At 42.2% G+C, this 25,628-nt stretch overlaps 1 protein-coding gene across 1 annotated transcript in view; it reads left to right on the top strand.

The window, feature by feature from the left end:
• Nucleotides 1-25,628, top strand: part of prkcab (protein kinase C, alpha, b) — an 81,774-nt gene that overhangs the window by 10,373 nt on the left and 45,773 nt on the right. Inside the window, exon 3 of the mRNA XM_053443029.1 lies at nt 18,666-18,748. Within this exon, the coding sequence (XP_053299004.1) occupies nt 18,666-18,748 (83 nt within the window). The remainder of the gene's footprint in view (nt 1-18,665; nt 18,749-25,628) is intronic.

The raw sequence follows: 25,628 nt of genomic DNA, 5'->3' as shown, positions 1-25,628 counted from the left end.
ATGTAAGTCAAGATATGAATGAAGAGCTCAGATCCCAGCCCTACAGGGGGGGGGGAGAACATCTCAAATCCAGTTCTGGACAGACTCTGCCCCCGTTGTCAGTGCGGCAGTCACCGCCACAAGTGCAATATTTTCATTTTAACAGACTGTCTCAGCCGATCATGTCATATTGTTTTGCTTGCATAACACAATGTCATGTGGTGACATTAAAATGGGGGTCTTTTTGGAGGCTCGGCATTACTCAGCTGAGAGTGGGTAGTTAATTGTTGGGGAGCTGCCTGTGGGTTTTTGCTGTGACACAATAAAGTGTAATGCGATGACAATAATCTCTCTTTTAACAAACAAAGGCCAAAGACCATTTTTTAAGAGAGGGCTCGGAGGGACGCTTCTTAGAGACGAGAGAGAGTGCTGCAGATTCTCAAAAGATGTGCGTGATACTATCCTCGAAAAATGTATAAATGCTTTTGCCTGTGCTCTGTGCATAAATAACAATAGCGCGTGACAGAAGCAGTCACTGTGCTGTGATTTAATCCGTGCGGTTTCCAAAAATGGCAGCGTGAGGAGACCCAGAAGAGTTTCCTGACGAGATGCAATAAACGTCTGGCTCCGAGTGCAGCCGCAAATCTGCTGATAACTTTCTCCCACACTTTTAGAACTTGTGCTACAAAATGACTTCTTTGTCCCCTGTGTGGTGCCACCATAGATTTTGTTGGTAGATTGTTGAATGCTCATGCTATTGTGTCTGTCTTGTATTATTTCATCCATGTGCAGACAGAGGTGAGGAGAAGCCTTTTCCTCTATCTGAATAATAAGATTGGCAGCATGTTGAACCTTCATCCATTATAGATGTTCACCAGATATATATATATATAAAAGACGCCATCAGCAAATAAGACCTACACTCAAGCATCGGCCATTTAACCTTGTCACTCCACTGAAACCATCTCTTGCCATGACTACGTGTAGTGAGTTAAATGTTACTTGGTCGCAAACTCAAGGTGAGCGTATTAATAAAGTGTGCGCTTGTGTGTGGATTGTGCAAAAAAGGTAGCTGTCTGTTTTAGACAGAAAGACTCAAGTGCTCACCTCTCTGTGTCTCCGCACTCCAGCTGTACTTAATGAATTCAGCGGTGATTACACCCACAGCTATTTCGGGACTGGTTTAAGTCAGAGATATCGCATCTTGACCCACATAAGGTGATCACAATGCGCACTCGGGAGGATTTGGAGCTCGCTGGGCCTGCACCTCATGCAGCGGTGTGTGACGAGAGTGTCCTCGGGTCCGGGGATGAAAAGCTAAACATGACAATCTAGTTTTAATTTGTGGCTCCTCTCTGAGATCTCATACTGCGCATTCACCTTCGCACCAAAGGTTGCAATCGTCTGAGTTGTCTATCCAGGAAAAGGTCATTGTGGAATGAAAATCAATAACCTTAATATAATGTCATCATGCGTATTCTTCAGCACTGCGCAGAACCCATTCCATTTTGGTGGTGTTCCAAGAAACATTGTGAGATCGGGCGTTTTCTCAACATTTTGATTGATTTTAAATCAGACATGTTTAGGGGTCTGATATTTATGAGTTTGTGCATCTGGTGCAGATCAAAATCAAAATGTGGATCCAATGAATTTAAATGTGGTATCATACAGGGACAGTTGGTTTCCTATGTTTTGCTATAGTCACTTTATAAAAAGGTGTCAGTAAAATATTTAAAAGAAAAAGCGAAATGAGAAAGGTGCAGATGAAATGGGACTAAATGCAACGTAATTGAGAAAAAGCACAGAGTGCGGGGCTAAGATGAACACATGGGACTTTCCCAGCCCCAGTCCTATTTTTTGCTATTTCTGTGCAAGGACAAAGATGCAGGGGGACAGACAGGGAGAGGCAGAGGGTTAGAAAATGTGTGTGCCAGTTTTCTGAAGCGTTCTCTCCCTCTTCCTGCTCCTGTGGTGCTGTAAGCGTGTGTGTGTGTGTGTGTGTGTGTGTGTGTGTGTGCGTGTTGTACAGTGTGAGGGTCACCCAGTAAGAGACTGCAGCGAGGCTCTCAGTCATCCTCACACCTCGCTCCCCTTTCTACCTGACAGTCCATCTGTCTACATATTTACCAGCGGATACTGACTCCACACTGTAAACAAATTAAAATATGCAAATGTTGGACCTGAATGCGAGGTACCGTGCAGGATGAGCTTGGAAATTGGAATGAGCCTAATGAGCATTTTACCTACAAAGAGCACTAGTGAAATAGAGTTGAGGGAAGAAAGCAGGTTTATAGTTTGAATGCCAAGCTGAATCATAAGTTGTGAAACCTCAGTGTGTTTTACCTTTTTATGCTGATTTCTATTCGCAGACCTTTTATAAAACCTAAAAACAGGATCAGATATTGTTCCCTGTTTTAACAATCTACAGAAAAAACTTAAAATGTGTTCTCTTCTGCTGTCTTTGTCCATTTCAACCAAATAAATAAATTAATAAATTCTTAACGAATCGTTAGACTAATCTTCAGTTGAAAAATATATTTAGATAGGTGAGTTAAACGGTAACCAGATTAATTCCACTAGAATCCCAGAACACTGATAACATTGCACTCTGACAGTTATTAGCATATTATATACCTATTCATATCTACCCATCCTCATTTATACATATTTCAGATGTTTAATTTTATTTTGAAGCATTTGAGCTGATTTTTATGTATGAAAGGTGCTGTATAAATAAAATCTATTATCATTATTTTATGCACAAATACAGTGTTCAACACACATATCTGTTAAATCTGGGTGCGATTATCCTCTGTCACTGAACTTTGTTCATGTACTTTTCTATCCATAATATCTTTCTGAAGATAAAGTTGTTAATTTCATACACTTGTTCCACTAATTTCATTGCCTTATTTTTACATTTATTTATCTGATTTGTTGTTGCCATGGTCACCCCTTTCCTGTTTACCGTGATTACACATGTGTGGGCATCTTGTAAATGACAATGAAAAGGCAATTGTATAATGTAAGCTATAGATAGTGTGTTCTAGCACATTCACACATTGTGAATATTTAGTGCCTGTGTTGCTGCATTGCTGTGTTTTTCATGTAGACTATCATGAAAGTATTTGCATAATTTGTATTTATTTTTACACTGAACTTTTTACTGAAGCATGGGGGTTCAAGGTCTTTTTAAGAGACCATGAATCCCCATGTCAAGTAGGAAGAGAGTAGCTAAACTAGCTTTAACTTAGACTGTCTCACCAGCTATCACCGGAGGCAGGACACGACATGAAAATCCAGCTGCAGAGATCAGAGGGTTTTGTTTTACAGCACGTCAAAAGCTCTCAAATCTGACTTTTTTTCGTTTTGTACCCATCACATATTAGAAAACATCAGCAATGTGCCCACTCGCTTGCTGTGAGTTGAACACTTTCCTGCCGTAGTCGCACATGGGCTTACTACGACTTTTTATTTGGGGGCTGGCAAGAAAACATCCCAAAATGTGTCCTGATCAATTGAATATCCAGACTTCAGTGCATGTCTAAAAGCAGCTACTAACAACAGTGTCAGTAGTTTGGTTTTTACCTCAGTCTCTATAGGTCTTGCGAAATTCCTATATTGTTTTATCTCACTCAAAAATGACACTTTCTAAAGTAAAGCAATTTCTATTGTAAGTTTAAATGTCCAAAAGTCACATTTCTGTCGTCACTCCAGATATTAAGTTACTACATTTTTTCTTTACTGGGGTTTTTGCACTGTTATTGCTTGATAAGCTTTTACTGGGTGACAACATTACACTGTTTGTCACATTTATGGAGAGTAAGCTTTTATGAATGTGTAAAAAAAACACATCACACAGCAACAGACGTGAGTTCATGCCAAGAAAAACTGCAGGATGATGATATACCGTGATGATAAGTGAGAATATGTCCAGAGAAGGCTCCAGGCCGACAGTTAAGGGGAAACACACACACAACACACACACACACACACACACACACAAGCGCGCGCACTAGAATGCACATAGTCGTTGTGTATGATATCAGATGCCTATATTCTGACAGGCTGCTAATGTGCTACAAGCTGCTTCAATGACAAACTGAATTATTTCAGACGCTGCCGCTTGTCTGAACACATCAATGCACATAGGAGCCTTCCACCTCCTTCCACTCTGTCTTCTACATGCATGCATTCTCGTGCACGTTCACAGGAACTCCATCTGCGTTGTTCTCACATCGCTCTCCCCTGGCGGAGCGGGGGGGCTGAGGTCAGGAGACCGGGCCTGTCAAGTCCGAGCCTCTAATTGAAGGTGTCACGGTTGTGTCCCCTCCTCGTCTTTCCCAGCCTCCCCGCTCCGCTCTGGGCAAATATAGCAACAGGCACCACGGGGGAGAGTCAGCGCTTTGCGACCATGTTTTTTTTGGCATCGGCATGGTAGAATGGAAGGAATTTTATCCCTTTTGATCTGTGTTTATCGTCTCCAGGGCTCCACTAATGAAATTATGGGGAGATTGTTTCTTAGACTCAGTGCTCTCTGTTGTTTTTGTGTGTCCTTCTTTAACTCTCATGTCTTTTGTGAAAACAGCCGCTTCACTTTATCTTGGACAGCATAAAAATATGAAATTCAGAACAATAGCAGAGATAATGCTTGATCAGACACAAATACAGTCATACATCTATCAGTTAGAAAAATTAAAACATGTATTCATCAACACTGTTACCTTTGCTGTCCTATAAAGGGCGTATGTGGGCTTCAGGCGGTTGCATCATTTCTAACCAACTGTCATATTCCAGAGCCAGCGTCCTGGCAACAGTGTCCATTTCGAAAGATTTTAGGGACTCAAGGAAAGCGGGCAAGACAAGCATGACAATTAACACAAACTGGTTTTCAGTCACAAATGACTGTAAAGTGTTTTTATTGCTCTGTGTCTAGACATGCAAAATAAACATGCAAAATGATGGAAGGGGCTGCCCAAGAGATCTCCCCGTTGGCTCAGTATTCAAGCCAGAGGGAGGAAATGCTAATGCTGAATGAGGAGCTCTTAGTTGTTATGTGTCATTAGGATCATAAGTCTGTTGCTGGCATGACTGAACGAGGAAGTGGAGCTCAGTTTGCTGCTGTAGTCTGTGTTGAGCGTTGTTGGTATTGATTTGGAATCTCCATTTACCTTCATTTGACCTGTTAATATATCATGTTCTTTTTCAAAGGGCAAGGTAATAAATACTACATGGATTTTCAATAGGATTTTAAAGAACCATCAGCCATGCCTCTGTTTAGAAAGATGGACGCCATCACTGCCGCCCAATAGTGAAGCCAAAGTGTGTTTATCGCCACCTGGTGACTGGCTGCAGTATAGGTCATGAACCCTGTCTCCTCCATGTTAGTGGATGCGACATGGATCAAACTAAAAAGTCAAAGCACGTGTCTAACACATTTTTTTCTGAGATGGTTTGTGTCATTTTATGATATAAAAAACGGGGTGAGACGTCATGATGACTGACTTGGGATTGGTTGAGTGCATGTATCCGTGGGAACTCTTTACCCTGCCTCCATCCCCCGATCGCTAGTGGGAGAAGCTTGATCCATTAAATGTTTGGCTTGAGTTAGAAAATGACTTCAATCATTAATTTAATCTCAGAGCTGTTGCCAATTATTTTCTGTTGATAAAATTGATCAACTAATTGCTTTAGCTGTGGTCATGTATCTTAATTGAATTCATTTTAATTTTGCATTCGGTAACTATGTTGCATGACCACGTGTTTGCCGATGTACGTGCACAAGTGAGCAATGCATCAACCACACCCTGCATGGCAACGGACGACACGACCGCTCACACCTACTCGCACTCTGTACACGCACATGCACGGACTGGTCTATGGTGGACGGCTGCTGTGTGTCTTTCACACGCTGCAGTCTGTTTCCATCTAGCAGATAATACAAAAGCACATTATCTCTGAAACACCCTTGCAGGCTCTGTAACGCAAACTGAATGTCAGACAGACACGGTAGCCTTGACAAGTCAGTTCAGACTGTGTCAACAGCTCTTTGATCTCGGCCCGGCAGTGTGGACGGAGCAGATCCCTTTGGAACAGTGTGGTGGTGGAAACCGTTGAGTGAGAAATTAGGCTTCCATCTGTAAGGGAAGCTTTTCACGAGGAGCCACAGCTTCCTAGACAAGGTCGTGCTTGTCTAGGTTAAGCTGATTTGTGTGAAATGTGGCTGGGAATTTGTGCTTCTGCAACAAAGAACCAATGGAAATCATGAGCCTTTCTTTGTAAAGAATATGTTTATTACGCAAGGCTTTGAGGGACACGTCTGCAATATATTTAAAGATGGATTCTGAACCGGATCCACCCCGATATGTAATGCTTTCTTCCTTGGGTCATGCCCTACCCTTCCACAAAATATCATGAAAATCAGTTTAGTAGTTTTTGTGATATCAAACATAACATTCAAACAAAAATGAATACTTGAACATGCATCCCTGTGATAAGAACTACGTAAGGGGACAGCAGCCATCTTTGAGGAAATTGTATTTAACGTGTACTATTCTGCAGCTAGCAACCTAGGGGAGATGGAGTCACTTTGGCTTCATTTTTCATCATGTCATTCATTCTTGTGTACAGTCTGTGGTCTGCTCCGATGAGGACCTTGTAGCCTGTAACCTTGACCTAAAACCGCTGCTGATAGAATTATGTAAATCTTTGTCACGAAGGCTTGAACAGTCAAACGGTCAATCAAACTGACTTTTTTTTATGGCGTCACCTGAAGGTCAAAGGTTTTACATTGAGCACCTTGGGTCATGTCTAAATATACGTGAGGGTATATACTGTACATGCATTCAGTGGAAAGTTCCTATAAAACAATCAAATAACTGAAGACAAAAGGTGAATGTGGGTATTCATATATCATCAAATCATCCATTCAACCTGTGTGACATGTTAAAAGGGATACAAGTCAAGCTCATGCATTTCCATTTTCACTGACATATAGTCCCCTGTTTGCTCAGTAGGATCATGAGTTATTTAGTGCAGGAGACAGCAGAAGTGCTGACCACATATGCTATATATAATAGGTATAGGTTTCTTTATCTCCCTCTGATCTCTTTGACTTTTCTTGACTTTCTCAGTTTAAGAAATACCTCATCAGTCACTCACGCAGACGAAAGGTTTTGTGGATGTGCATGTATCCATGGATTAGTCTATACGTGGCTACGCAAGTGTCAAAAAACCCTTTTAGCAGCAATAAGGTCTGACTGACCTGGCCGACTCTGCCATCTTTAATGCCCTCCCAGGAGCAGAGCGAAAAAGGTCAACTCATTGTTGCTGAAACTGAAAAGTCAGAGATAAAAGAACAAGAAAGCATGGGAGGCATCGGAGGTAGCAGGTGCTAATTGAAACCATCTTGCAGAAAGAACAGAATGCCATTTCACCACAGCTGCTGCCTTTCGGGGTTTTTCCTCCCTTATTCAGCTCCAAATGGTACGTGCCAGGCGCTCGACAGGCTGACTAATCGCTCGACGCAGGCCTGAATGCAGGCATGTGGATTAACTAGGATAATTAGTCAAGCACTGAGACGCCCAGTGATGAGAGGAGTCATGCTCCCTTTCTCAGCCGAGTACCATTTAATCAGCAATAAAGATGCTGCAGCAACACTACAGTTTACTGATTCCCCCGCTACTTACAAAGGCCAGGTTTCCTGGCTCAAGCCTCTTGACCTCAATACAGCATGACTGTGTTTCTCTGGGGCTCTGCAGTTTTCGTGCTACAAAAATAAATTTCTGGTCGGCTTAAGAGAAGGACAAAGAGTGAGGATGTGTGTGTGTGTGTGTGTGTGTGAGAGAGAGTGTGTCTCTGCATGTTTGAAGAGGCTGAATGGTTAAAGCTGCTTTCAGACGTGCACTGGACTCCACAGTACCGTGTTTTCACCAGAAGAGGTGCATGGGTGAACACAAATATCTGAGTGAGACGTCCGGAGTTTCTGCGGACTTTCGTGACAGACACAAAAGTGAAAATAACCGAAAACAAAACAAATAACTCCTGGTGAAAAAGCGTCATACACGTAGAAGACACAGACGAAGATGTTAAGAGAGTTTGTGGTGATAAGAGCTGATGACGGTGTTGGGGTGTTGTAAACATGATCACGTGATCTCGGCAGCGGAGTTAATACGTCACTTCCTGCCCCTGTCTTCAGCACCCTGCTGCTCCCCCTCTCGCCTGAATGATACTGCGATGTGCATGTGTAAAAGGCGATCTGCGCGTAAACTCCATAACTGATTCTCCGGTCTCTACACTTAGGTCTTGTCTTAAAACGGCTTAAGTGCCCATCTGTGAGTTTTCTCCCGACATCTGGATAAGAGCATGTGTTTGTGTGTGGATGTGTGTATTTGTACATGTGTGTACATGTGCATGTATTAGTGCGTGCATATCTGTGTGTGTGTGTGTCGTGTGTGCACATGCCTATCTATAGTTATGAGGGACAATTATGTTTCAATACCATCATTGAGAGGACATTTTGACGTTGTGAGGACAGTTTGGCTGGTTTTAGGGTTGGGCATTTAGATGTGATGGTTAAGGTTAGGGGCCAGTGTGTGTTTGTGTTTGTGTGTGTGTGTGTTTGTGTATACGTGTGTGTGTGTTTGTGTGTGTGTGTGTGTGTGTGTGTGTGTGTGTGTAGGCACGTGTGTGTGTGTGTGTCTGGTAGAGAGCAGGCCTCGTGGGGAGAGTTGTTCTGTCGGTTCTTGACAACTTGGATGCTGTGCTGTAAACTTGCCCCAGCTGACCCAGGATCAGATCATTGACTCATTAAAATGAGAAGAGGGAAACATCTAACTACTTTGTTGTCTGCCTGCCGACTCACAATCAGATAATGCAAAGTCAAAGTCAAAATCTACTTTATTGCCTCCTGTCTCAATTTGTTTCCTGCCATTGAATTATTTTCACACACTTCCTCCCTATTCTAGATTAAGTTTATTTGCTGCCGTTGTCTTATCCTATTTTATTACTATACCAGTTTGATAGATAATCAGCAGTGTCATGATGCCTCCTCTATCTTTAACCGTGTGCTACAATACCTCAGACTAATTGTTACTGCTATAATGTCACGAATTACTGCCTGGTGTTTTCATGCTCACAATAGGCTGTGATGATTCATGTAATTTAGGCGTTGTGTTTGTTCATTTCACTCGAGTTAGACTTCTCTTATCATAGGGGTAGAAAGATGATTCATGCATAAATTCGCTGTGATTCATTCCGCTCAGCGAGGGCACCATTTGTAAAAACATTGTCAAGTGCACTTGTTATCAAAGCTGGGGTCTTGCGTCATTTTACAACCTGCAAATGGTATTTATTTGTCATGTTTTACATACCAAAATGAAATGCAACAGTAGGGTCCTGAAGTCAGCAAAGTGATGCAGTGACGTCAGTTTTTTAGTGGTGATAAATTAAGTTACATGGAGTTGCACATTAGTATTAGTTATCAAGCAAGTTGTCAAAAAAGCCTTCATGGGGATAACAAAAAAAACAACTAAGGGTATTTTTGTATCGTCCTTTTTAATACTGGTGAACTCAGCTTTTCCTTGAAAGATGGAACATTGTCTTCTCTTATTTCAAAAGTTACATTCAGTCACTTTAATGCTGGGACCAGGAAACAAGTTTTCAGGAGCTTATTATTTAAACTACCAAAGATCTAAGAAAACAAAAAACTTTCACTCAGTGGCAAAGAAGAATCCGCAGTAGTGTGTGTGTGAAGTACGTGGCTCTGATTTCTGAAGCTCATCAGCATGTATGGTTGTTGCTGAAGGAAAATGCAAGAAAACTAATCAGGATTACAGAAGAGGTTAAAAAAACATCTCTGCTCATTGAATATAAGAAGAAGTCAAAGTATAAGAAACGGAACGAGGCAAGATAAAGGTCAAGAGGAAACATCAAAGCCTGCCACATCGTATTGAGTTGCCATTAAAGCCTTCCAGTTGTCTGTCTGCCTGTAGCTTCTCATAACTTATGGCCAGAAGTGGAATTTGGTGCTCATTTGTTTGCATCTTATATAGTATTATACAACATTTGTACTCACTGAATAGTGTGCCTTGGACTATGCCGCGTTATTATCATGTCTAAATTAAAGAACATTTTTTTCCATAATGATTTTTTCCCCCACCGCTTTTTAAGAAGTGAGTTCTGACGAAGGTCGTTGTTTTGCAGCATGTTTCGTTCCGGCTTCTCTTTCATTTTGTGTCTGAGTGAGAAAATGAAAGACGGTGAAAAGATGAAAAGCGAGTGGTTGAGAGGATTTATGTAAAGTGAGTGAAATGAGGGGGAAACAAAGTCAGTTATTTATGTTTCAAAATGTCCTGAGACAAATTTAGCCTTGACTTCACTGGTCGCAAACAAATTGGTTGAGGACATGCAGTGCCGCAGGAGTGGAAGATGCTCTGATGCTGATGTGTGGTATCAGCCTGTCCCCGGGCATCAGACTTGGACTCGGCCGTGACCTTTGCCATTTGCCCGACCGCCTGTTCTGTGTGTGTAGGCTGTGCACAAAGAAGCCATAGTCAAGTAAACCGATACCTCTAGCGACTGGCTGGCTGTGAGGATGTATGCTTGTACGGGTTTTTCAGTCACATGTATTCATTTGCTTACAGCTCCCACTGATAGTCGGTCCTTTGTATGATCTAATTCAGTCCTGTCTGTGCGCAGCCTTGTCAGTCTGACAGCTACTGTGTGGACCACAGCCACACAGACTCATTACTTTACTACCACTGTGACACCTGATACATGGACACAAGGGGCTCTGAGCCAGACCACTGCAGGCGATACATCCCTTGCTAGTGTGTGTCTGTGTGTGCGTGTTTCTAGAAAGATGAAGAGACATGAGAACCAGACATATACAATTTATGTGTACTTACTTAAAGGCATTGAATAAACATGTTTACATTTTTTTTTATGTTTGCTTGCCTGCGTAGTACAATGAGCACCTTTCTGCATCTGTGTGCATATGACTGTGTACAAATTAATCAAATCAAATCAAACGGCATAAATGTGTATTCACATTTTGTATGTAGTATAATAATAATTTATTTATTTGTTTAGCACTCATCTCAACAAGGTTAGAGTGCTTCACAAACAAGAAGAATGAATTATAATGAAAGGAATTCAATTCAGTTCAATTTTAAGGGCCAACTCATAACAAACACAACAGTATGTATCTCCCGGCTTAATCCTATGTATTTGTGAGCATGTCTGAGTCATATTTAATTCATGAGGCAGTATCACTTCTCCCATGTGTGACTCAGAGATGTCTGGCAGCCAAACACTCCCACCTGTAGTTTGGAATAATTGATCCAGTCCCCCTGTGGCCGTTTCTTATACAAACACTATTAGTGCTGCAAAGAGTGTGGGCTGAATGTACATGCACGCCATTTGCAGCATGTAAGAGAGGACGTCGTGAAGTGAAGCTGAAAGTTTTGAAAAAGCAAGTAATTATTATCCAAGAAAGACTGTGTGTAGTTTGTCATCAATAAAAGAATTGAACAAAATGTGCAGGTACATGAAGATGGAGCAGGTCTGGGGATCAGAGTTATTACAATTCATCCTCTAGGGACCAAGGTCTGTACACAGGTCAGGGCAATATAATGGCTGCTGAGAAAAATAAAATCCCAAACCCACATCATCATCCATAGAGCCATACCGTTAGCATATTTTGAGTATTACAGTTTTTACTGTCCTCTTGTGGAGCTCTTTCCTGCAGAAATAAACACCAGCATACACCCTGGGGGCATCCTCTTTATTGCCTGGGTTAGGGCTGGGCAGTGAAAGAAGAATCAATAGTTATAGCAATATAATTCCCGTCAATAGCGATATAACAAAAGTCCAGTATATATCGATATAATGCTTATTTATTGTGTAAGAACAGAGAGGAGGTTAAACAAGAAATTAATCTTTCTCAAATTATTTAGCTGTTTGAGTGTTTGTCATTATTTGCTCATAAAGAGAAAGTTTAAACCAACAACCTTCACCCAGGAGGAAAAATCAGTCTAAGAAATATTATCCTGATATGGATTGAACAGGAGCCAAAATTTTTCCACTTCTGCATTCATGTATCTGTGAGCGTTTGCTTAGTGTGTGTCTTCTGTGACAAGCTATCCAGACATGCATAATCCAACACAGAGCGGGCCTAGGGGAAAACTGCCAACTACAGTTTGGATACCTGACCCCAGGCCTCTGAACCCATCTGGATCAGGAAGGGTTGGAAATTTCCAGACTCTGTGGCTGGGCTAAACAATTGTTTTACATTACACTTCACATGTCTGTAATTGGAAAAAGTAGGAAATACCCATGTGGTAACACAAACTCAGTGCAGCTTAAGACTACATCAGGCTCAAATCGAGTTGGGGACTTGTTCGGCCACATAAGCACTGTGACGCAGTTTTACATAGAAAAATTCACCTTGAATGCCTCCTTTCAGCCAATCAGATGCAATGAGGCCCTTTCCTCTGTAACTGAATATGAGCACAATGATTCACTTGCATCTGTCGTGATTGTTTTGCTTTGTTCAAAACTGTGGAGCCTCCCTGCTGTGTTGAATCTCCTGAGGTGTTTTCTTCTCTCTTCTCTGCGATTATCTGGTCCCATGCAGAAAGTGCATAATTCCTGACATATGCATATATATGAACAATCAAATGCACACACACAAACACACACTCACTCATCCATATTCATAGAGCACAATATTATGGTGATGGAGATAATTGCCAGACACAAACAGAATTCTTAGGAAGATTTACTAATTTCATGCGCTCTCCTTGAGGAAACACAAGCAGGAGGAAATGTATTCTGCTCTTTTCTGTTCTCATCATCATATCTTGTCTCTCTCTATCTCTTCATCTTTGCTCTATTCGTTCGCCCGTCCCATCCCATCTCTTCTCTCCTTTTCCTTGTAAGTCGGTGCATCAGTGGAACATCTTTGCTGTTGCTTTCAGGGTCATGTAATCACTGTTAGTTCTGCACATAGGGTCTGGACGTCTTTGTCCTTTATGAGCCTAAAGCATGCATAATTGAATGTATGTGCTGAAGTAGAGTTTCCATGCCTTTGTTGTGGCTGTGGCTCTGTTCGCTTCCTCCCCCTCTGCAGGTGAACACTGTTTGTCGGCATACAGTATATCACACACACTGCATCTCCCTCGAGTGGCGGAAAGAGGACAGAGACTTGTATTGTGATATACTGAGGCAATTAAGTTCGCTACAGTGTTGTCCCATTGTGTAGGTGTGAACCGAGCTGAAATAAAACATTAAATTAAATTAAAAAATGAAACAAAATAAGTAAAAGGAATATAAAAATACATACAGTATGACATTTGTAGCGTCTGATACGTATAGTATGTAACACGATATCGACCCATATCCTGATAGGATACATCGGCAGAAATAACCAGAAGGGAATGTCTGCTTTTGGTAAATACAATGAATTTGACTTAAGATAGTTAAGCTAATATTTCATTCATCTGTTCGTCTGTCCATCCATCAATCCTCATTTGAAATCAGTTTACCGGTGACAGATGGTTAAGCAGGATGTTCCAAAGGATCCCTCTCCCCAGCCAAATTTTCCAGCCCCACTTGGGGATCCCAGGCTAGATGGGATATGTTGTCCCTCCAGAGAGTTGGGGGTCACTGCCCACCTGGGAGTTCCCGGTGAGCCTCCATTGGAAAGTTCCCAGGCGGCATCGTACTGGCACCGCTGTTAGATGCCTGAACAACCTCGGCTGCCTCTCGACGTGAGGGAGCAGCAGTTCTACTCTGAGCTTCCCACAGACGTCCAACTCATTTTGGTTTCTTGGACTCGTGATCACTAATATTAGATCATATATGATATAAAATTATCTGAGACATTAGATAGGCAGCTATTACTTAGATATGGCTAAATATCTCCAAGCAGACAGATTTATATTCTCTATGTCTTCATTGTGCATTGCCCTATTGTATGATGAAAATGATGGAAACAGTGGCATCTCATTGGCTAATGTAAGTTCTTTGTGTGAACCGCCAACGGAACTATTACAGATATAAATGACCCACAAACATTGTGTTTAGATTATAGATACAGGAGAAACGCCAGGGCAACTCAAATCTCTGTCCCAAAATATCCACGGGCATCTTCTGTAGAAAGGCCACTGCTTGGCCTCTCTGACTGTCCTCACTGTCAGTCCGTCTGCAGTCACAAGCCATCCATCTACACCGGCCTCCAGAGAGAGCTGGTGGGTATGGGTCATGTGACCTGGGGCTCTGGGAACTTCAGATGTGTCACTCTCTGCAGCGGTGGGAGTTCAAAGGTCTCTATTGAATTTGGAGATCTCTGGAAGAGAAATTACACTTTTATGAAAGATTGCTTTTCTTGCTTCTGTGGCGGTGCTGACAGACATTTTGTACACATGAATATCACATCTGGCCACAGTGTGGACTTAGATTAGTGCTGGACAGAGATGGAATTGGCCTGAGAAGCCTCCTGTCAGGCGGTAAACATGCGGACTGATGTGCTGTGCGGATGAAATCGTGTGTGTCTCGGCTTGAGAGCAGGAGGGTTGTGAAAACCATCTGCACGGTAAACAACAGACAGATATGGTTTCACTTTGACCCTTGAACTCCATCAAGATTTGACGAGAACTAGACACAGCATAGGAGTAGGTCTCTCCGCTGCACATGGGCTACAGCGCTTCACATTGGCCCTGTTGTTTGATTCTCTCTATGACTCTCTCCCAGCCTTTTTCCACCTCTCTCATTCAACACTTACACAGGCTCGTGACAGGAATAGCTCTTCATTCATCACTCGCCGGCCTGTGATTATGTATGTCACGGTGTTGGTACATGGACACGTGTCTCCTGTGTATTTATAGTATCCACTGGCCAGGTGTGGAGGAAATGTCTTCCCTCTTTTTCCTCCACGCTGCCTCGGTGGGGTTCGACACACCTTGTTCCAGTTCTGGCCGGAATCGAGCCTTAAAATAACCAAGCAAGGATAAAGCACCCTCCTCCCCTCCTCTCCCCTCTCTTCTCGCCATTTTCTTTTATGTTTTACCTGAAATGACAATTTACAGAAAGAGCCATGAGCCGTCACCAGGGGGGGAAAAGCTTGTCTTTGTCTGTTTTTATATTTGTGCATAATTACCAGACAATTTGTGTAATCTTGTGTCATTTTCAAAGCTGTCAGCTTACTTCACCTCTGCAGTCTTTTGCCACTAAAATCTATGTAGGTGCAGGAGTAACACAGTTGTTTGAGCAGATAAAGACATTTTGGACTTCCTCGGAACATCCATCTCTACAGTCGCAGGAAGCCTTGACCCCTGGGGACTTGGTTCCTCCATCTCCGCCCGTTCATCCCTTCTCTCGCACTCTTCCCCGCTCTCCTCCTGTGGATCTCAGATCAAAGCTTCAGTTCTCTTTGTGTTTGGATGCACTCTGGGGGCCGGATCAATTGAATGTGTCCGGAGGGTTTTGAATTGGACTGGCGCTACAGGTGTCCGGCCTTGTCTCCCTTATCTCCACTGCAAGCCTTTTCTTCTGGGCTGCAGCGCTGCATAATTCTATTAACAGTGGCTTGATAGGCACCCAATTTTCACCAGATTACCCAGGGCCAAATCCACACTTTAAAGAATCAGTGGCGGGGAGATAGGGGGATAGAGGATGGAGAGGTGTAGAAACGCCACCTGCAGTCATAAACTGCATGTGTGAAAACGTGCCACAAAATGGCCACCCGTAGAGATAAACGCTCAAATTATGCATGCAAACGTAGTGTATAATGCGCTTCCCCCTTCTGCTTCACTCGAAATAAAGTGTTTGTGTTGTTTAAGCTGATCTGTAATGCCAAAGCCCCTTATCTATGTGATTATGAAATTAAGCTGCTGAAACAAAGCCCAAGGTAATTAATCAGAATAGCCCTGATGATACAGGATGTCACCATGTCACCTCTGCTCCTGCTGCTTCACTCAGTGCTCTAAGACGACTGAACCACCTCGAGATTGGGACACTTCCCACTATTGAGTTTCCCTGGGCTGGAGTCATATGAAACATTTATTATAGTTGCATTGAATTTACAGAAATCGTCTTAATTAGGTTCTCGTCCAGGGCTTGTAGTGCATGTTCCTTCTGTTGTTATTCTCTCTTTATATGAAAGTGTGGATAAACAAATTTGTATTGATTCAGCCAACACAGAGAAAGAGTAGATGTGGGGAGTATGAGGAAGCTTTTCTTCTTATTCCCTATTGGTGGGCAAAAATCCTTTGCGTTGACTGCTTTACACACATACACTCCAAAACTAGATGTATCCCCTCCACATAGATTAGCTTCCCCTTCTTCAACCTCTGATCTGAGATGAGTGTCAAGTCAGTCTGCTCAGTGCTACACTACAGCATGAACAGAAACTGCTCTGAGATCAGCACCAAGCAGAGGTGGCGATGGACCAGAGGGTGTTTGGCTGCGAGTGTGAGGAGCCCCTGATAGATGGAGGGAGAGAAAGTAGATTGAACGTCATGACGGCCGTGATTCACATGCTGTAGGTAGGCTGTGGAGCGGAAAGAGAAACCTGATGGTTGCGCTCAGAGTTACTCCCGCTGAGTAAAAGTGTTTGTTGACGAGTTGCTGCATACAGGATGAAAATACAGAGCAGACCTCATGTGTTTTTTACTTCTTCTTTGCATGTGAGCAAATATTTTAATTTCATTGACAGCAGAGTGGGCAGCATGTGGGATGGGAGGATTGAAAGTTTGACCTGGGGGCGGGTGGTGGGTGGATATGGTGTGGGAATGAAGGCTCTGAGGTCACTACCAAAACAACTGCTCATAAACTCAGTGGTCACAGATTTCTAAAGACTTGCTTTAAAAAAAGTAAAAAGCTTCGATGCTGTTTTTTGTCTGTGTTTACACAACCTGTGATGAGTAATAAAAAAATAAACTCAAGACGGCTGACACATAAGTAGTGTTAATATGAATGAATAATTACTGAATCCACTTATCAAATCTGAACTAGGTCCCTTTTAGAATCTAATAACAACATGAGGTGTTCACCCCAACGTCCATCACACTTCACAATAAGGAAACATGTTGATTTGATGTATCTCAGTAACCTTTTCACTTTGTCCGGCACATTTTACACCCTGGTTTTAAGGTTTTAAAGCCAGTTTTCTATCTTTGAAGCTTTATATCCTTTTAGTGTTTTATAATTTTAAGTGTTTTTAGGGCAGGTGCTGTATTAAACTCACTTTTATTCTGCGATATTATTCTGGGTCTTACACAATATGTCCTTCGGAACTGTATTTTTGTCGTTTGTTACACAATGTCCTCTTCTCTGTGGCCCAAGAAAGATTTCCCCATTGGAACAATGAAGTATATTTGATTTGATGGCATCAGCGAGTACATGAATCTATATATGTACCGATGTGATACAACATCTTAAAAGTACATTGCCAAAGTATAACTGCAATTTCCTTTTCCCAGAAATCACCTCACTGGCAAGTACCTGTTTTAGAGAAGCGATGAGGAAATGATTTCCAGTAGAGTAATGTAAGCTAGAGCTAGCTAAAACTTGAAGGTGATATTTCAATCAGTGGGTTCTACCTGTAAGTAGAACTAAGCCTGAAGCACATAGTTAAAAAACAAACGGCTCAGGCGGCAACAATAGAGCTCAGTTTAACAAGTGTTAATATTTGGATCAATTTAATAACCCCCTTCTCGCTCTCTGCCTTATTTCCTCTTTATTACAATAATTAATGGATTTGTACTTTAGGTCTAAACTGCTACTGCCTCAGAATTCATCATTCCAATCACCCATCTGTCTATCATCAATCTAACTGAGCATCTTGAAACAATAAAGCCTTTTGAATTGACTGTCCCATCCCCTGCTGTTCCTTTGGACTACTCCGTAAACTAATTTCTCCCGTTTAACCAGTGCCCGTCAAATTCTCTGGCAACTCCAACGTAGCTGGCAGAGTCAGAGACAAAGATCCACACAAACACGAGGGTGGTGGAGCACAGAAGTGCAAATGAACAAGCCGCCAGCTTGACAATGAGAGACACAGACAGATTGTGTGAGAACGACAAAGAAAGAAAGAGGAATTTTAACTAATGGCAGGAGAAGATACAGTTGGACACACAGAGTGCGAGTCGGAGAGAGTCGGCCTATGTTCTAGCTGTCACAGATGCCCACACTTTTCCCTCCCAATATCTGCGGCAGAGTTGGAATGTAACTGCCACCGACAGCAGCATCAGGTGTCGTGTCGGTCATGTCGCGCAGAGGGACACTTCGGACGAGTTCAGTGGGAGACAATGATGCAATCCCCGTCAACCCAACAGATTTTAAAGAGCTGAGGGCTGCAGAACACAGTGACATTATTTGTGTGGGTGTGAGTGTGGGTGCACACGTGTGTGAGTCTGTTTATCTGCTTACATTTTCTCATGAGTCCATATGGGACAGGCTTCGACTCATTCTAAGAAACATTTGATAATAATTGTTGTCCATTTGTCAGACAACTTGCATAAAATACTTGACAGAAGGACATAATACTTTTTGTGTGTGTTTGTGTTTTAAGAGGCAGATTTGGCAGGTGTGTGCACATTATGTGCATGTCAGAACAAAATGAGACAAACCGTTCACAATGTTGTATTCTAAACTCAATTCTCTCTCTCTCTCTTTCCTCTTAGTGTGTTGTTTTGTGGTTCACAAACGCTGCCATGAGTTTGTCACCTTCTCCTGTCCCGGAGCCGACAAGGGCCCCGACACAGACGTAAGTTGATATTTTCTACACACTCTCCTTTCAGCCTTTTCTCCAAATGTCCAGACGCCTGAGGATGTCCGTCAGTACACAAAGAGATATTCCAATTACAGGGTTACGTGATTGTAGGGTGTCTCTTGTTTGCTTCTCTCATCTCTACGCCATTTCAATCAATAATATGTTATGACACGAGTAAATAGCAATATATCACCATATTGATTTTTCTGTATCAGCAGGTTTATGGCTTCCACGCGTCAGGTTCGATAACATTGTCACTCATTAGCCTCCTCTCTGCCCCCCCCCCCCCAGCTGATGCGATGCTGGCGGGGGCAGAGGGGTGATGTTCTACCAGTGTTGGAGTCTGACCTCTGTGGTCCCTCCAGGTGGAATATCTCTGTTTGGGGTCCACGTGTGAATCTGCTGTAAAAGTTGAGCCTCGCTCTCCTCTTCCCTCCGGCCAGGAAAGAGGTCTGTCCTTGGTTAGATAAGAGAGGAGGTTAAGCACAGCTGCAACATGGTGTCTGTTTAGTTCAAACACGCATCAGCAAAGAAAGTAAACCAGAAACCAACACTATATTCATGCTCACATTTAGAGGACAAGCCTTTGTGTCCTCTCATCCGTAGCAGAGATGCTCAGAAACCCCTTTCTCTTCCCGTTACTTATTCTGATACCTGGACTATATGGGAAGTTCCAGTTCCTGAAATGTTGCAAAATACGTGACATTTTATCTAGCTCTGACTGCGCTACCAGAACTCACTTCTTCTTCGCCGCCCTCCAAACAGTACTAGCCATTGGGGGTACAGTAGTATAAGTACTTATAAGAATTGATTGCCGTTTGTATGTTTGAAACCATTACAATTAAAAGACGTGGTCTTGGGTCGTTTTAAAAGATTTGTGTACTCCCCGTTGCCCGACCATTTTCGTCAGTATCTGAGTAATTTCCACTGCTGGTATCGGGACACTTGTGAATCTCTACTCTCTGCGATCTCCACTCCCCATTTGCAAACACAGAAAGCCAATTAAACACTATATGCTCCCTCTCCATCAGACTGAAATACCATCTAATGAATTTTTCCTTGCTAACCCAATTAATATGGAGAATCATGCCCACACCACTATTCTCTCATGTTTACACAGCGGCAACATCACAATCGGTGTTTTTAGAATCTGAATTGTCTGATACACTTGATTAACTCCTCGCAGTGATTCCCAGCGTCTCCTCATTAAATATGTTCAGGAGTCATTACATTGTGTTAAATGGACGGAAAGTCAATGTAGTTTAGTGATGCTTTTTACAGCGTCCCAGTTGATCAAGAGCACACTTTATCGTTAACGCCTGGTGTTTTATCAACCTATATCAAAGCTGTGGCTCTGTATTGGCTTCTCCTCATCATTGTGTCGTCTTTTAAAGGCTCATTATTCTTGACCTATTTTTCATTTTATCACTTCATCAGTGCTAGGCTACCTTCTTGTTATTTAACCACGCTGTACCTCTGCTCTTTCTGTCCATCTTCCCAGCCGCATTAACAATTCTCTGTCTTTCTTCTCTTCTTTTATTTATTTATTCCCTTTATTTTATATACAATAATTTGTACTTCTATCTTAGTGAGGACACTCGTTAGCCTAATGTTTATACAACTAAACAATAACCATCACAACTAAATGTCTAACCCTCTTCTACACCAAATTCTTACCCTAAAAACAAGTCTTAACCCTCAAACAGCCCAATGAAAAAAGGGGTTTCGGCAAAAGTGTCCTCACTCCATAAGACCGAACCTAAAAATGGTCCTCACAAAGATATAAGTACAAACGCACAGGCCGTACATCACTGGCTTCAACTGCCCATTGTACACTTTGATCTGCCTGTTTCTGTGGCTCATTATCTACCCACTGGCTTTTGCTTTGGCCTGGAGTGAATACACGAAGCCCATTGGGGAGGGACCTCTTTGAATTCCAAATGTTGATATGGGATTAGCCAATGCACAACCAGCTCTTTTCTTTCTTTTATTTCCAGTCAGTTTTTCACACTTTTTCAGAATAACAATAGTTTGCCTTTTACCGTATTCAGCTTATTCTCAATAAGTCCATGACTCTATGAATCTGAGAAACACACACACAAACATAACTTTGTGGAGAAACCCTCCATTGGCTAAACTGCATAACCTTTCATGGTTGGGGTGTCAATCCCAGTTGACATTGGACAAAAGGTGTGGTACACCCTGGAAAGATTGCCAGTCTATCACATGAGTCGTTTTCTGACATGAACTCTGACTTTGAAGAACAACAACGCAGCGAGAGATCATCCGGGTCAGACACGTTCACAACAAAGTGAACATTTCTGAAACATGCAGGAAAGGGCTGGTGCAGGAACATATTAACATGACCTCATTGTCTTTAAGGATCCTGTTTTCAGATATTTTTGTGGAACAAAAGATCGATTGAAGGGTTGATCAAGAAAATCGGCTGAATAATCAATAATTTGGCGTTTAACAGCTAATTTCCAGAAAACTTTATTTTTAATCTCCCTTAAAATGATGTGGTATTTTCTGTTAATTACTAGGATATGACTAAGAATGGTCTCAAGCAATTTGCTTCAGGTATATAAATAGGTATATAACTAATGATGTATAAAAATAATTAGCTGTAAAATTTTACTCCCATCAAATTTACCAAAGTCATTTTTAGGTTCAGGGTTACACATGAGGCATGAGGTTTGTTAAAATAAGTCCTTAACCCAAACCCTAACCCAAAAATATGTTTTTTAGGCCGAGCTACGTGGTTTGTCGTCCATGATTTATTGATTAACATGGTTTTATGTGTTGAATTCAGAGAGAACAACTGAGCAGGGACTCAGGTTTTTGAGGAGGGCGAGTGAAACTAGCTTTTTCTCTTTTTTGTCCGGCCTCAGAGTGAGTGAGTGAGTCACGGTATCATATCCCTCCATCCCTCCATCCCTCCATCCCTCCTTCCATCTCTGCCCCTCAGCATCTGAATCTACGTGTTGACTCTTTGACTTAGGCTTGGAGCTTGGATGGAGACACATTCTTACTCTTTTTCACTCTTTCTTTCTCTCTCTCTCTCTCACTCACTTGCACATACACACACACAGGTTTGCGCAGATATTCTCATTATCATCACCTTGTATTGAATTGTATTGATTGTGGACAGCCAAAACCATAACCCTAAACTTAACCCTGACAAATTAATGTAGAAAACCCTAACCTAACCACGATTAATATCTTACCTCTAACCTTAACCAGGAACTTAGAAATTAACTTTTGTGTCATTAGAACTGAGTTTGGTCCCTGTGAGGTCCACTGTTCCTTTGTTTATGCTCGAAAAGGTTCTGAACAGCTAACAAAAGCGAACACACAGACACACACACACACACACACACACACACACACACACACACACACATACACACACGCACATACACCCTCTACCCCCCATTGTATCCGCCTTGGTGGGTGAATGGCGTTATCTGTACGGCAAATGCTTTGATCCACTCACAGAACAACATGTAGAAGAGATGGAGAGGGAGAGATGTTCACATTAGCATTTGAGTGAAAAGTTCTCCCTCTCCCTCTCCCTCTCTCTCTCTTCTCTCTCCTCTCTCTCTCTCTGTTTCTCATTCAACACGTAGTGATGCGTAGGTGGTAAATAGTGCTGTATTGTCAGTCAAGGATCTCTCTGGAACCAGTGAATGAAGGTGACTCATCCATAGAGAAACAATATGGCTTTCGCATTCAACTTTACATCAGCACAATGGGCCAATATCTCTAACCAGATCAGGAGGGGGGGGGGGGGGGATATGACTTCATTGCAGTGACAGATTTGATTAGTGTGACACGGGCAGATTATGTTTTACATGCTTATATTGCCGTTACACTCTTTGGCAAATCCTCTTTCCTGCCATCTGTCTTTTGCCCTGTTCATTATCAGCACTGCTGCAGAGTGTAGTTTAAAGATGGCTTTTCCTTTTTCAGCTCCATGTGTTTTATTCATCATGTGTTGTTGCTTCACAGGACTTATGACATCTTTGACATACTCGTGGGATTTAGTGAGCTGCTGACTTTTTATTTTGAACAATGAGGAAAATTCTTTTTAGGACTCAGTTTCAGAGCTGTCCCGAATATATTTTGTTTGGGGGAGGGGCTTCGATGCATCAATGGGACTCAGCAGCAAATATCTGTTTTGGGGATCTCCAACACAGGTACCCCATGAGGATTAGAGGATCTGACTAGATTTCCGTGAATTTGCGAATCCATGAGGTAATACATGTAAACAGATGTAAACAGAAAATGATGTGAAAACGCCATTAGGATGCCATCATGTAATTAATATGTATAGATGTCTAAGATCAGAACAAGCCACATGCCTGTATTAATATATTGCTTATTCAGAGTAAGACCTTATTCAGATAAAGGGGATTACAAAATGCTTTTAACATGTCTTATTCAGACTATATGGATAAATATTGGAACATTGCTGTCTATGTAAATGTGTCTATTGTGTCAATCTCACGTGCAGTTTTATTCTCCCACAAAGAGGAAGAGGCAGAGAAACATTCTTGTGAGCAACAAACGTCCTGCTGGTTGATTTTCTTGCTCCCACCATTGGCTTAGGGTATTTAGCTGCGTTTAACTAATTCTCCCTTATATATCACTGCCGCTTTTCCTGAGACAAGAATGACACGATTATGTGCTCATAAATACTCAAAGCGAGCCTGATTCCCCAGAGGAACTCATATTGTTGATGTCCCACTTATTTGTGCAGAAAAACAGGATTGCTGGCTGGTTTATTGCCTGGTGTCAGTACCTGTCAGCTGTCATCTGCCTACCGTCAACCTGCACTGAAACACAGAGTCAAAGCATCACAGTGACTCAGATGAAAGCTGTTGAGCTCCTGCATGTTTCTGCATCACTTTGACACATTGTCAGGTGGAGAGGTGAAACGTGGCAAATCCCGTGTTCCTTCTGCCTCCTCGTCCTGCTGGCGGCAGCTGTGACTGCTGAACGCTGCTTTGTTTGTTCAGCCTCAAAGGCCGCAGCCTCGGTTCTGACGTGGTTACCGGGCATCACTGCAGTTCTGGGGACGTTTCTTTTGCTTACTTTGACACCTTCACTTAAAGGTTCAGTGTGTAGAACGTCAGGACATCTAGTGGTGAAGTTGCATGTTGCAGATGAACACCCCTCACCCCACCTTCCCCTTGCAAATATGAAAGTGAAACTGTGGTAGCCTTCAGTTGTCATAAAAACTCAATAGGTGTTAAGTTCGTCCAGTTTTGAGTAGTGTAAAAACCATGGCAGCCTCCGTAGAGAGGACCCGCTTTCTGAAAATATAAAGTATTTAAATATAATTTAGGGGAAACACACTAGTGAAAACATCTATAGGATTATTTTATATTCAATATCTGCCAATAGATCCGTTTCATCTAAATCTTACACACTGGACCTTTAAATATAGCCGTGTAGCAAATTTGTATAGGCTTGACTGAATGACTTTCAAACATTGCCAAGTATGTTTGTTTTTTGGTCATTGTAAAATCACCATGTAGCTGATTATTATATGCTTGACTGAAGACTTCACCTTCAAACTCAGATATCAGTGGCTTCCTCCTGCACAGGTATCATGGATTCATCAAAGTTCCTGCAGCCCGGCCTTGTTAGCAAACTAGTCCACATATCCTATGGCATCCTGCACCATTACTGTGCCAGTCTCGAGCCATCACCCTCCCAGCAGCTCAGCTCTCCAACCTGCTGCAACAGCTGGGCGAGCTCGCGCAATAACACAGCCGATTCAGCAGCTTACACAATGTCAAATCTCTCCACATGTTAATGCCCAAATGCACCGAGAGCAGATTACAGATTAGAGAGTCAAACCCCGTTCAGCGTGCCGTGCAAAACACAGTGCAAATGATAAGCAGCCAGAGACGATGAAGTAACTTGTGGTAACCTATACAATATGTACAATAAGTCAGAGAGTATAGCTGAGCAGATGAAGGCCCGTCTGTGTGTCATTAACCCAGAGGAGCAGATCAGTTCTTTAGATTAGATTATGTAAGGTGGCTGCACTGAGAGGCTGTGGACATGACGCAGCTCTTCAGCCAAAAATCACAATCTGTCTGACTGTTGAGTAGCAAGCAACAGGACTTCAGGCTCACCAGATGTCCCAGGCTGACATGGCTTCTGGTCATTTCACACACACACTGCTCTTAATGGGAAGAAATATTGTGTTTCCACTGTTTCAAAAGTGTTAAAACTGTAGAAAATCAAAGTCAAAATCCACATGAATTTCTTTTCTACCTCAATGATTATTAAGGTTAAGAATTAAATACAGATGAGGCAGGTTTAGGTCATCATATATTTTATACTATTGTATACTACTTTTTCAATACGTTCGCATAATCTCAGTTGCTGGAACAGCTGGAGAAATCTGAGTGATTGCATAAGCTGCTGATTCAATTACAGATATCAAATTGCAATCTGCAGTTATGTGCCTGATGCCTGGTTACATAAGCCAGTGTGTTAGTTAGTTAGATAGTAAATTAATATTTGGGCATGTAGGGGACACATTGTTTTCACCTCAGTGACGACTCCCGGTGTGATCTGGGAGCCGTCACTGACTGCAGGTGAAAAACGATGTGTCCGTGATTTGTGTGAGACGTTCATATAAACAGGAGAGAACTGTGACATCAATAATTACACAGAAAACTTGAACTCATTTTCTACTGTAAACAAATCTTGTTATTTTTATCCCTGCCATGTTTAATGCCTCTGCCTGAGTGTGAGTGGTGCACGGGGACAGAATACACTCGCTGTCAGATGATCTCTTTTTAGTGTTGTTGATGGGGTGTGCAAATGAAAACATCACACGTTCCTTAAATGC

The sequence above is a fragment of the Pleuronectes platessa genome, chromosome 16 (assembly GCF_947347685.1).
Source record: "Pleuronectes platessa chromosome 16, fPlePla1.1, whole genome shotgun sequence".
Classification (NCBI taxonomy): Eukaryota; Metazoa; Chordata; class Actinopteri; order Pleuronectiformes; family Pleuronectidae; genus Pleuronectes; species Pleuronectes platessa.
This window is presented reverse-complemented; position numbering and strand designations above follow the sequence as displayed.